This window comes from Melopsittacus undulatus (assembly GCF_012275295.1).
Source record: "Melopsittacus undulatus isolate bMelUnd1 chromosome W unlocalized genomic scaffold, bMelUnd1.mat.Z SUPER_W_unloc_3, whole genome shotgun sequence".
NCBI classification, from domain to species: Eukaryota; Metazoa; Chordata; class Aves; order Psittaciformes; family Psittaculidae; genus Melopsittacus; species Melopsittacus undulatus.
Genome location: NW_022993945.1, coordinates 1,681,800 through 1,696,017, shown reverse-complemented (window position 1 = coordinate 1,696,017; position 14,218 = coordinate 1,681,800). Strand labels below are relative to the sequence as shown.

Sequence of the window (14,218 nt, the reverse complement as noted above, 5' to 3'; positions counted from 1 at the left end):
TGGGGAGGCCTGGCAGATTGACTATATCCCACTCTTACCGACCCACCAAGGCAAGCACTATGTGCTTACCATGGTGGAAGCAAGCACTGGATGCCTGGAAACATATGCTGTGCCCCACACCACTGCCCGGAACACTATCCTGGGCCTTGAGAAACACATTTTGTGCCTACATGGCACCCCAGAAGAAATTGAGTCAGACAATGGGACTCATTTCTGGAACACCCATAGAACATGACATTGAGCGAGTATATCACGTTACCTACCATGCACCAGCCTCCGAGAAAATCGAACGGTACAATGCGATGTTAAAAACTACACTAAGAGCAATGGGTGGTGGGACTTTCAAGCACTGGGATACACGTTTATCAAAACACACCTGGTTGGTCAACACCAGAGTATCTGCCAACAGGGCTGGCCCAGCCCAGTCAGTACTTTTACATACTGTAGAAGCGGACAAAGTTCCTGTGGTGCACATAAAGAATTTGCTGGGGAAGACAGTTTGGGTTATTCCTGCTTCAGGTAAAGGTGGGATAGCTTTTGCTGAGGGACCCGGATATACTTGGTGGGTAATTCAGGGAAGATGGGGAAGTCCTATGTGTACCTCAAGGGGATTTGATTTTAGGGGAAAAACAACCAATGAACTCAATAATATGCTGTTGCCTGCTATGTAGCACTTTTCTAGCCCACAAACTAGATGTCTTCAGGTCACCAGCAACTGGCCCTGACTCCCCTCTGACCATCATCCCAACAAAGAATGAACTTTGATAAAACCGGATGAGCTCAGCAATGACCAGATGAGTTCCAATGGTGTCATCAGCCGGCAACAGTCCAACACTGCACACAGACCACAACAGGGTCTCCCTTACCTTTTCCTCCCTTACCCCTTTTCATTCTCGCCTCTGTATAAATCACTTTGAATTGATTCTAATTTGATTTTCCTTTATATGTATTACCCATGCAGTAAGTAGTAGAGTAAACCTTGCCATGAAACTTTGTTGTGCTTTTGCAAATTTATATTAAAGCTTGTTTCCACTGATACCTTTGACATTGATTCTTTAAGTAACATAAACCACTCCCTTTTGTGACAGACCTCAGCTGTATTTGTACCAGCATAATAGTCTCAGGTATGGTGGTGACATGCCACAAGGCAGTTTCCCCAGCAGGTGCTGGAGCAGGTGTCCCTACCAGGGGAATGGCCAGGCCCAGACTATAGCAATCAGTGACACGAAGTCTAGTTGGACACCACTGACATGGTGTACCCCAGTCAGCACTGGGTCCAGTCCTGTTCAGCATCTTCATTAATGATTTGAATGATCTGCCACATTGTATCCTCAGCAAGTTTGCAGATGACACAAAACTGGGAGGAGTGGCCAATACACCATAGAGTCATGCTGCCATCCAGGGGGACCTGGACAGGCTGGGGAAATGGGCTGACAGGAACTTCATAATGCTGAACAAGGAGAAGTACAAGGTCCTGCACCTGGGGAGGAACAACCCCAGGCACCAGTACATGCTGGGGCCACCAAGCTGGAAACAAACTTGGTAGAAAAAGACCTTGGCGTCCTGGTGGACACCAGGTTGAATATGAGCCAGCAATGTCTCCTGGGCTTTATTAGGAGGACTGCTGCCAGCAGGTCAAGGGAGGTGATCCTTCCCCTCTACTCAGCACTGATGGGGTCACACCTGCAGCATTGTGTCCAGATGCAGGCTCCTCAGTACAAGCGATATATGGACATACTGAAGAAAGTCCAACGAAGGGCCATAAAGATGATTAAGGGACTAGAGCATCTCTCCTATGAGGAAAAAGAGGAATCTTGAAATTTGACAAAGGCAAGTGCAGGGTCCTGCACCTGTGGCGGAATAACCCCTGCACCAGGACCTGGAGTTCCTGGTGGACACAGAAGTTGTCCATGAGCCAGCAATGTGCCCTTGTGGTTAAGAAGGTCAATAGTATGCTGGGCTTGATTACTGTTGTGGTTTAAGTGCAGTCAGTAACTCAGACCCACGCAGCCTGCTTGCTCACTTCCCCCCTTCCTGCCCCCTCCTGCTCCCAGACGGATGGGGAGGAGAATCAAAAGAATGTAACTCCCACAGGTTGAGATAAGAACAGTCCAGTAACTAAGGTATAACACAAACCACTACTGCTACCACCAATAATAATAATAATAAGGAAAATAACAAGGGAAGAGAATACAACTGCTCACCACCCACTGACCGATATCTAGCCTGACCCAAGCAGCGATCTAGCCGTTCCAGGTAACTGCCCCCAGTTTATATACTAGGCATGACTGCTGTGGTGTGGAATACCTGTTTGGCTAGTTTGGGTCAGGTGTTCTGTCTCTGCTTCCTCCCAGCTTCCTGTTGGGGGTCGAGCATGGGCGCTTGAACAGGCCTACAGCAAGCTGTGAGAAAGTGAACTTCTGACACCAGGTTAAAAGAAGAAGAAGTGTCAAGATCAGCAAAACAGGAATGCAATAACAAGATGCCAGTAATTGCAGAAACATGATGTAACGCTAAGCTGAAGCGAAGGTGTGAAACCAATCAGGAGAGGTAAAGGGGAGCGTGTATCCCTCGTGGGCAAAGCGAAGCAGCCAATCAAGTAATGCGTGATCGCGTGTAAGACAGTATATTAAGAGCAGCCTTGTAATCAATAAACGGAGCATTTTGTGAACCTACATCGTATCGGTGTTTTCTCCCCTCCACCTGGCCGCGGCAGCTTCCCCTCCTCCCTGACAGAGCATGAGACTCACAAAGTCCTTGGTCAGACTAAACATTTGAGCAGTAAGTAAAAATATTGGTGTTATCAGTGCTGTTCCCAGGCTGAAAGTCAAAAACACAGTGCTGCACCATCTACTAAGAAGGAGAAAAAATGACTGCTACTGCTGAACCCAGGACAGTTATGAAGAGCATTGGCAGCAGGTTGAGGGAGGTAATCCTCCCTCTCTACTCAGCCCTGGTAAGGCCTCATCTGGAGAACTGTGTCCAGATCCATTTTCCCCAGCACAAGAAAGACATGGAACTCCTGGAGTGAGTCCAGTAAAGTGCTAATAGAACAATTAAGGGTCTGAAGCATCTCTCATATAAGGAAAGGCTGATGGAGCTGGGTCTGTTCAGTTGAGAAGACTCAGTGGGGATCTGATCAATGTGTATAAGTATCTGAATGGATGGTGTCAAGAGGATGGGGCCAGTCTCTTCTCGGTGGTGCCAGGCAGTAGGACAAGAGGCAATGGGCATAAACATAAACACAGGAAGTTCCACCTGAGCATGAGGAAGAATTTCTTTATGTTGAAGATGACTAGGCACTGGAACAGGCTACCCAGTGGGGTTGTGGAGTCTCCCTCATTGGAGATGTTCAAAAGCCATTTGGACATGATCTGGGGTAACCAGCTCTAGGTGGCCCTGCTTGAACAGGTGGGTTGGACCAGATGACCTCCAGAAGTCACTTACAACCTCAAACATTCAATGATTCTAAGGACGGGGGCCTCAAGACAGAAATGCATGCAGATGTAGAAACTTGGCTTTTGAGGCAAGCTACAGTGTCCTTAAGTAATCTGTGAATGAGTCCACACCCTTAAATAACACATTTAAGATACATAAGTTAAAAAAGGCTCTAATTTCTTTCAAAGACACAGTGAGATATACAAGTTAGAGCTACTGCCAAAGCTCACAGTTCCACTTTCAGTCTCACTGCATGTCAGATGAACAATAATTCTGGTACCTTCTGTATAGAATCATTATGAAAACATTACCTTTGTGTGCTGAGCCCAGACTGCTGAGCACATCCCATGCTTAAGTTTGCAACCCATCATGTTTAATCTAGACCTAAATCTCATCCAGATCAAATGGCATGTTTCTTCCCCAGTCATTTCTCAGACAAAGTATTTGCTAAGAGACAGACTGTCCTTTCCCTGCTACATCAGTAATAACTTTGTCCCTCTCAATAAACAGGAACAATGACCCAATCAGAGCCAATAATCTTGACTCCCACAAAATAGAAAGGCTTTCAATAGGTGAAGATGTGTCATGGTTTAAGCCCAGCTGGTAACTCAGAACCACATAGCTGTTTGCTCAGTCCCCCCCTTCGCTCCCAGAGGGATGGTGAGAGGAATCAAAAGAATGTGAACCCCACAGGTCGAGATAAGAACAGTCCAGTAACTAAGGGATAATACAAAACCACTGCAGCTATCACCAGTAATAATAAGGGAAATAACAAGGGGAGAGAATACAATTGCTCACTACCTGCTGACAGATACCCAGCCCTATCCAAGCAGCCATCTGGGCCTTCTGGAAAACTCCTCCCCCCCAGTTTCTATCCTGGGCATGACCTGCTGTCGTATGGACTACCCCTTTGGCTAGTGTGGGTCAGGTGTCCTGTCTCTGCTTCCTCCTGGATTCTTGTGCCCCTCCTCACTGGCAGAGCATGAAACTGAAAAAGTCCTTGATTGGAGTAAACATTACTTAGCAACAACTAAAATATTAGTGTGTTATCAGCACTGTTCTCAGGCTAAAGTCAAAACCACAGCACTGCACCAGCTACCAAGAAGGAGAAAAATAACTGCTACTGCTGAACACAGGACAAGCTGGTAAAGGCTAATAACATTACAGAAGTGAGAGAACCAAGATGATCTTATGAGAAGAACAAAGCCTCATTTCCAAAATAAACTGCCAAGTGGAAGTAGTGACAACCATAAAGGCTTTCTACTGAGATGTTTATTAGGTCTGATAGTCTCCAGAACCAGTTATAATACTAGTAAGATGTAGTTAACCACTTCACCTCCTGGCCATCTCATTCAACTGATTACTTTAAAGTCATAGAATCATAGAACAGTTAGGGTTGGAAAGGACCTTAAGATCATCTAGTTCCAACCCTCCTGCCATGGGCAGGGACACCTCACACTAAACCATATCACCAAAGGCTTCATCCAACCTGGCAATGAACACTGCCAGGGATGGAGCATTCACAGCCTCCCTGGGCAACCCGTTCCAGTACCTCACCACCCTAACAGTAAAGAATTTCTTCCTTATATCCAATCTAAACCTCTGCTGTTTAACTTTCAACCCGTTACCCCTTGTCCTATCACTACAGTCCCTAATGAACAGTCCCTCACCAGCATCCCTATAGGCCACCTTCAGATACTGGAAGGCTGCTATGAGGTCTCCACGCAGCCTTAGAGATGTTTAAGTTAAAATGTAATTTCATTCTGTTGCATGTTCCACTCACCTCCTGCAAATGTCTGGTTCTGGCATAGGACCAAACAGATGAAAAACCTGGTTAAATCAGATTAGAAGAGTTGCAATAATGTGAATTGCACCATGCATACTAAACATAAGTACCCACAACCACCTAAAGCAGGACTTGTTCTTCAACAGCTTCAAAAAAGTTCACATCTCTTCCCATTTCTGTATATGAATATGCCCTTATCTCCCCAAAAGTGATGATTTTTGCAGTGCTTGTAAGCTCAGTATCAGCATTATGCTAAAGACAGCTACAGAGTTTTCAGTCAGCACAGAATGCAGTTAAAAGACCAAGATGACCTAACAGTCTCACTGGTCACCAGAACTAACATACACACACAAGGGTCAACATCCTCACACAGGCAGAATCTCATTTGCCATCTTTCAAGACACAGTCTAAGGGCACATGGGCACCCTCCCCTCCCCTGCAAAATTCAACACTACTTCCATATTCCATAAGGCAACATAAAAATTCTTGGCAGATTAAACAGAGGATGCAGAAGCAAGCCACGTCTGAGCTCTCTATTCATAAACATAACCTTTCTGTAAAGGTTATCACAGGCTGTGCCACATTTTTTGGGAAAATAAACTTCTCTCACACAAATGCACAGTATTCAACAGACTTCTTGTGAATGCCAAGTATGCCAGATGCTAGAGCCTTCTTTTCTGAAGCAGTTGATCTTAAAGTAAGAAATGATGTGATATCCCCCTCTAGTCTCCACTTGTAAAGTTCTCAAAGGCTATTTTCACTATAGCCCACAGCATTATGAAAATAAACATCAGCATTTTGAAAGTAAGCAAAAAAAATAAAAATCTGGGAAACATTCTTTCAATGAACACTTCCCTACAAATACTCAGCAGAGTGCTAGAATGACACTCTCCCAGTCACTGTTTGGTATTATTTCTAAGCTAACAAACAAAATGTAACACACTTGTGATTCTTAGACAAGTTAATGCAGTAACTAAATTTAATTTGAAATGTAATCCAGCAGATACTCAGATTCTAATAATAAGCATGGACAGTAAGTTCACAGGCTTTCCAAGTGTTTTGTATAAAAGCAGAATGGAGTTTGCAAACCCTGCAATGCAAGCATCCTCAATAGACCAGCTATATATATATTTTTAAATAAAAAATAGTCATTAAGATAGTTTTTAAACAAGTCTTTTCTCAACACCAAATGTCTAGGCGGGTTTCTGAATTGGAGGCATTCAGTCGTAAGCCAAATCTTAGCCCGCGAAGTCAAGCCATCAATCAAGCCATCAAACAAGTCTTTTCTAGAAATTCTATGAATCTATAAGGTTAAATGCTTAAACACTGCTACATACGCTGCACAGAATACACACTTTTTAAAAAGTGTTTATGTAAATTGGTCAGGGTTTCACCATGAAATGTCTTTGCATACAGCTGTGAAGGACAGTTTAATCCCAGAATTTCTTCTATAGCTATCATCATCAAAGAATCAACTGAACCCCAGTCCTTAAAATGCTTTATTGAACTGAGTCTTTCTGTAATGTGCAGAAGATGTGTACAAAAAAGACTGCAGTTTGATTTCTTTCTTTTTAACATCCTCAACAATCAAATAAAAATAAATCTTTATTGAGGGTAGCTCCTGAGATAGCCAGAAGACTAGTGTAAAAAGTTCCCTTAAACCATTTTCTGCTGCAGAGACGAGAAGAAAAACAATGCTAATACAGTACTAAATGGAAACAATCAGAACTTGAGAACTGAGAAAATGAGAATGGAACTCAAGTGTTAGCTATTGGGGTAGCTTATTTTGTTGCTGATAGATTAACATACATATCACAGTTCTCTTAGGAACATCATGAGGTCTTCAAGTTTAGTTTTTAGAAGTTGTGTGCATTTTTACCTTTATAAGCTAACTTTGCATACCAAATAACTAAAGCCTTGCTGTCCCTTGCTTTGGGGCTATTATAATAATCCATCCAGAAAAAGACTTAAAGGATTAACATTATAGGCAAATAGGTAGCATGATTCAATTAAAGAGGCTTTATTTTTTTGTCAGAACTATAACCCAAAACCCCAACAAATAAAGGTTGATGGGAAGTTAGCATTAAGAACTTGATTGTAACATATGGAGATACCTGGGAAGTCAAATCCTAAGCTCTCCTGATACTAAGGAGTCTCTACAAACTATGAAGCAAATACATAACTGACTCAAAATGATAAAGACTGTGAAGACTTAGAAGACAACATCAAGTTAGAAGTAAGACATCATCCAGGTTAACTCCTCTCTCCCACCCCAACAGTGAATATATGAATCATTTACACCTAAATACAGTATATTTAACACACACAGGAAAAAAAAAACAACAAAAAAAACTTTAAAGAAAGGTGAACAAAATTTGGTTTTAGGGCACAAAGAAGCCCTTTGTGGTAGATTCCAGTAGTGGCCCTTGCTTGTTTTTGGTCTCCTGCAGATGAATACAAACTTCAACTCCACATGGATGTGATGTCTAACAGGGCAACACAGTGGTCACAATATAGCAAAATGTCACACAAAAATACAGCCCACTGAAGAAGAGCTTGCATTAATATGCAGGGATAGAACATAAAAAGATCATTGGTCATGTGTTTCTCAAAGGCTACTTCATGGTCACAAACTGCTAGTGAGTGTTAATTTATTTTTTTTTATTACATTACCTTTGAATAATGGGAAAGCTTTAGGGTTTTATAGTTGTACTCCTTGTAGTTACATTTTTTAAATGACAAGAACACTAAAACTCATGCACGCTGAAAAAAAAAGTAAAAATCATGCAGCAGTTACATTAAACCATTCAAGCAATTTTTATTCATTAATATTCATAAATACACACAGCAGCTTCATTAGAGATTTTTCATTTTTTTATCTTCAGTTTGAATGTGGAGTATTAGGAGAGGTTTTTGCATGTCAAGCTACAGGATACAGAGCTTTTTTCTCTGCACTGCAACCTATATTTACCTGCTAAAAGTAAAAATTGGTTAAGTGGAAATGATTATCGTATATATCTTTTCTCTTTTCCTTTGTATGTGCACAATGTAACAAGAGTGACAGACCTGAAATTACAATCACCAAAACAAATCCAAGATAGATGTTGTCCACTTTCATTGGCAAATACAGCACAGAGGACATCGTCTGCAAAGTGGTATGCCATCAAAGAGGAGGCTCATTTCCTTTATTATTCTCTTTTAAATTTAGGTTTTCTAAAGCAACATCGAGAGGCATAATATCTACACAGCCCATAGCACCAAAATCAGCAATCTCTCCCCGTTCATCCTCATCTGAGGAGGAACTTTCTTCCTGCATCAAAGTCGACAGTAGAAGCTCTTGAACAAACAAGCTGCAGTCTGCCCGTTCACTTTCCTTTGACTGACGCTCTGCTTCTGACATCTTGGGATCATTCAACCTGTATAGCAATCACAGAAAAGACAGGCTTAGTAGTATCATCAACAAAATGGGCTTTCACTAATTACCTAAACAGCTGGTCTGATGCATGCTGTATAACATCTGAAAGCCATCCCATTGTGAAACCACCTAGGTACTGCTGCACTTCTTTTGACATGTACAGATCTGACAATACCTAGCAGTCCTGATGCAAGAATACAGAAATTTAACAAACTTGTTCACAGATGCTTAAAAAAAACTTCACAGAAGTAGATTCTAAGGCTGAAGGAAAAAAAAAGCTATTTCTGAAGTTTCTTTCCCTTCAGAGGGGCTTTATTTTAAGGGGTGTTAAAAACCTCTAGTCTTCCCTTAAGTGCTCATTTTGTCCCCAGGACAATCTCTAAATGCAAGCATGATACAAAATACATTACTACACACATAATGCCCAGATTCCCAAAGCACAGCACATTATCCACTTCACTTATCAGTGCATGCACCACCACCTAATAGAAGCAAGGAAATTGCTTGCTCCAGTTCTATCCTAGCTCACAATATCAGTGACTGACATTTGCAGATACTTTCATTAAAGTAATTATTTAAAAAAAAATTGGATTGAAATATTGTGTCCTGGTTTCAGCAGTAGCAGTCATTTTTCTCCTTCTTTGTAACTGGTGCAATTCTGTGTTTTTCACTTTCAGCCTGAGAACAGCACTGATAACACCAATGTTTTTAGTTGCTGCTCAGGAATGTTTACTCTGACCAAGGGCTTTGTGAGTCTCATGCTCTGCCAGGGAGGAGGGGAAGCCAGGAGGAAGCAGAGACAGAACATCTGACCCAAACTAGCCAAAGAGGTATTCCATACCACAGCACGTCATGCCCAGTATATAAACTGGGGGCAGTTACCCTGAAGGGCTAGATTGCTGCTCGGGTCAGGCTGGGTATCGGTCAGTGGGTGGTGAGTGGTTGTATTTTCTTCCTTTGTTATTTCCCTTATCATTATTATTATTGGTGGTAGCAGTAGTGGTTTTGTGTTGTACCTTAGTTACTGGACTGTTCTTATCTCAACCCATGGGAGTTACATTCTTTCAATTCTCCTACCCATCCCTCCAGGAGTGGGAGGAGGAAGAGGGGGGTTGTGAGCCAGCGGCTGTGTGGTTCTGGGTTGCCAGCTGGGCTTAAACCACAACATATTGTCACAAGTTTTGATAAAAATCAGCATGTTAGCAATAAATCATCCCAAGGTTTCTAAACACAGAAACTGTTTAAACGCCTGTGCTCTTTTTCAACATGTAATTGAAACAGACAGACACACAGACACCCTCTTCAATGCAGAAAAATCAAGATTCTAAACCTCCTAAAAGAGCTGGAATGAGAGTCGGCAAATCTATAGCAGATTGGACTAGATTATTGTTGTAGGTCTCTTCCAACTGAACTATTCTATTCTATAGAACTCTAGGATCTAACTATACTTTCTGAAGCAGATATGTATTCTGCTTATTAATAATTAATTCTTTGCCTTTTTCATCCAAAATACTTTAATATATAAGCCTCTATTCAACCTTCAGCCTTCATTAAAGATTCATTTCCTATTAAATAAAGATATCTTTTATGTTCTCTCCACTCATTATCAGCATAAAAGTTTGAAACATATTACTGCAAAGGCTCAGAAGCCTTCTGTTTTATCAGAGATAGCAGGGCAAACAAGCACAGTTTACCAAAATAATATCCTTTATGTTTCTCTTCAAATTGAAAAACAGGAAGTAATATTTATTCACTGTCTAGGAACAAATGCACAGGAGACTTGAAAAGGAGACGTTACAAATACAAACAAAACCATAATACCTCAACTACAAACTTCATTAGGGATCTGGCAGTAGTTTCACTGAACTCAATGTCCATAAGAAGACCAAGGAAAACAGAAATGGCAGAAGAGTTAAAACCACAGAAGTTACCTTGTAAGAAGAAACTGAGAGTTCTGTATAGTCTGATGATTGTTTTCTGTATTAGATGTATTGGTTGCTGCTATAGACTGTGCAAGAGTGGTGGGGATGCTGCTCGTGTTAGTGCGTCTAGTTGCATTGCGTGCAGTCTCCAGCTGTTGTCTTGCTGCCTGTGCATGCTGTCGCTCCAACTGCAGTTGCATCTGCAGCTGCTGTAACTGAGAAGCAGAAGGGCCAGAAGAATTGAGCTGCCCTGCAGAACGTCTCACGCCTGATAACTGAGATAAAAGCTCTGCCAGAAAAGAGAGAAGTTTCTACAGTGAAATCTGCTTAAATACAGATCACAGAACAGCATAAATATCCTGAAAACCAGTATAACAATTAGTTTGCTTTCTAAAACATTTCATCAATGAAATTAATGAACAATAAAGCTTCATGGGCTATCCATTACAAGTATCCCATGTCTCAAAGCCCATAGGGTAAGGAAGATTAAGAATCATTTAAAGAACTGTGCATAAATAAGAGTCAAAGTTTAAAGCTTTTTAAATGAATGAAAGCCAACCTATGAAGAATACCATATAAGCAGTATCCTGTACAAAAATTCTCTAAAATTTTATCGTCAAGTCAAAACAGTTATTGACTAAGAAACCTCTTAAATTCTGACTTCAGTTGTTGGCTTTATATCCCTCCATGCACTGTCAATGCATATTCTAGTGGGAAGCTGTGTGTGCTGCAGAGAAGACAAAGGTTTTTCAAATGTTGTACTATATGAAAAATATTTGACCACAGCAGGGCTTTTTTTTGTGAGAGAAATTCTAACAATTTAAAAAAAAAAGAAGAAAAAAAGTCTAGGCTGGATTCCTTTCCTCCAGAGTTCAAGACTGTGACAAACTCTGTCCATGCTAAGCATTTTCCAAAATAAATGTTAATAATAAGTTATTGCTCAGTGTTTTACTACAGATTACATTCCACACAAAGTTGTGAGTACTATTTTGTTTTGTTTGATGCAAGGAGGACAGAAGTAATAGATTATTTCCCCCCCCATCCATCCAACTCTCATTAAAGCTGCAAGTTGTTATTACATGTCATGAAAATTTTCCTTCCATTTTACTTTCAAGATATAATCCTTTGAAACTAGGCTTTTCTTAGGGGAATAAAGCACAATGCAGTGGCACTTTGCATCAGGAACACTTGGAATGCCAAAAGTAAATGCTCAAGTCATTAGCACAGATAATCATATCAGGATCAACTACCAATAATATTTTATTTCACTAATTAACTGATAACCACCACAAGGAGAAAAATAAATAATGTTTACAGGTCTCTTACAAGCACAAGTTTTAACTTCTGGTAGCATGTACTAATTATTACCCCAATACAAAGGAAGACTTATAACACTGCCAGGTAAAACAGATGTATTTATCCTTAGTGTTTGTAAGATCACTTTGAGTACAACTTAACAGATCCCTGCTAGCAGATACGAATTTGAGACACAGACTTGGCATGACACAGACATGACATGACACAGACACCCAGCCAAGCTTCACTACATTCTCTGAATGAAAAAAACATATTACTTCTACCAAGCAAACAAATAAAACCCCAAACCAACAAAAAAAACCCCAGTCAAACAAAAAACTCACAAGACTCAAAAGAATACAATTTTCTTACACATGCTCCTAAATGGGAAGGCCTTGTGGGGCTGAAATAAAACAAGGCAGCCACTTCACATTTAACTCAACTGAACTAACACCACTGTAACAGTAAGAGAAAGTCTTGCACTCCAGGACACACAACCATCCTTCCTCCTTGCGCTACATCTAGTGCTTTACAGACCCACCACCTAACTTAACTCGTTAAGATGAAAAAAATTTTTTCATCCTCTTTTGCTGGAATATTTTTAGTAGTAGGAGCGCAGCCAGCAGCTCCTTGGAAGTGATTCTTCCCCTCTATTTGGCACTGGTGAAGCCACATCCAGAGTGCTGTGTCCAGTTTTAGTCTCCCTGGGACGAGACACATAGACATAATGGAGCAAGTCTAGTGGAGGGCCACCAAGATAATCAGGAGACCGGAACACAGTATATGAGGAAAGAGTGTTTGGTCAACCTGGAAAAGAACACTTTGGAAGATTGCTGTCTGAATCTACCTGAGGGGAAGATACAGAGAAGACTAAGGTAGACTCTTCTCAGAGTAATGCAGCAATAGGACAAGAGTTATTCAAAGGAACAATTACAACCAAAGGGTTTTTTTTTTATCTCCCCCTCCCCCCATTTTAAAACATGAAGGTTTTTAAAACTAGAACAGGTTGCCCAGAGAGGTTGTAGGATCTGTCTTTGAAGGCATTCAAAACTCAACTGAATTGAGCAACCCAATCAACCTGATCTAAACAGACCTCCTTTGAGAAAGGGATTGGAAACAGACAACCTGCAGAGGTCAATTCAAAACTATTTTTTTCTATTATTTTTCTGCCATTTCAACATCAGGCCACAGAGGGCATGAAGAGCAGCTAGCACAAGAGAGGCAAAGGAACTATGCCTATGGAAAGGGGAGGGGGGGTGAGCCAGCTTCCTCTTTCAAAAGCAATAGAGTCTTAAGTTGGTTCACTGCCTCTGAAGGAATCATAGCCTAACAATAAGCAGCTCCATTTATGCCCTTCCAGGATCTGAAGCAAAGGCACATAATATCAGGAACTTAGGTAAGTGCAGGAAGTTCTAAAGTTTCCCTGACACTTATCTTTCAGTTAATGAGTGCACCCAAGGAGACCTTTTGCTACGCTTTTTGCAATCAGATTTGCCTAGCCCACATTGGCCTTTTTAGTCATCAGTGCGCTTGTAGTAAGCGTGGGTAAAGCCCTTCCCAAATCTTCGTTTGCAAAGTCAATCCACAAATGAGTGCAAGATTGATGTCTTAAGATTTTACATTAGGAAAAAAAAATAGCTCTTAAAAAAAATTCAACAACTTGATCAATTTTTATTTTTAGGTCTTTATAGAGATAATATTCTCAAAAATTGCAAAGTTGAAAAAACACAGATTATATCTGTAAATCTAAAAACATGCCTGTGTGATTGTTAGACATTAAAAATGAGACATCTTCCCTTTGAAAATTCTCCTAAACCTGACCAAAATATGACACGTAAATCAAAGAATGGTTTGGGTTGGAAGGGACTTGTAATGGGCAGGGACATTTCACTAGATCACTTTGCTCAAAGCCACGTCCAACCTGACCTAGAACACTTCCAGTGATGGGACAATCCATCCCAATGTCTCACCACCCTCGTAGTAAAAAATTTCTTCCTTACATCCAATCTAAACCTCTCTTTCAGTTTAAAACTATTGCCCCTTGTCCTGTCACTACAGGCCCTGATAATAAAATATCTCTTTATCTTTCTTATAAGCTCCTTTTATATATTGAAAGGCTTGAACCTTCTCCAGGCTGAACAACACCAACTCTCTCAGCCTTTCCTCACAGAAGTGGTGCTCCAGCCCTCTGATCATTTCTGTGGCCTTCCTCTGGACCCACTCTAACAGGTCCATGCCCTTCTTGTACTGGTGACCCCAGAGCTGGACACACAACCTTGCGCTTCAATAAGAATTGAACTTTATGAGGTCCTCATGGACCCCACTCCTCAAGCCTTGCAACGTCCCTCTGGATGGCATTCT

The 14,218-nt window shown here is 41.1% G+C and overlaps 1 protein-coding gene across 2 annotated transcripts in view; it reads right to left on the bottom strand.

Annotated features, from left to right (window-relative positions):
* Window positions 1-7,228: 7,228 nt before the first annotated feature.
* The window catches only part of LOC117438244 (E3 ubiquitin-protein ligase KCMF1-like), a 104,321-nt gene continuing 97,331 nt past the window's right edge, over window positions 7,229-14,218 (bottom strand). For both annotated transcript variants that reach the window (XM_034073763.1, XM_034073764.1), the window contains exons 6-7: window positions 10,571-10,850; window positions 7,229-8,640 (exon numbers count right to left, since the gene is read on the bottom strand). In XM_034073763.1, the coding sequence (XP_033929654.1) occupies window positions 8,388-8,640; window positions 10,571-10,850 (533 nt within the window). In that variant the 3' untranslated portion in view covers window positions 7,229-8,387. The remainder of the gene's footprint in view (window positions 8,641-10,570; window positions 10,851-14,218) is intronic.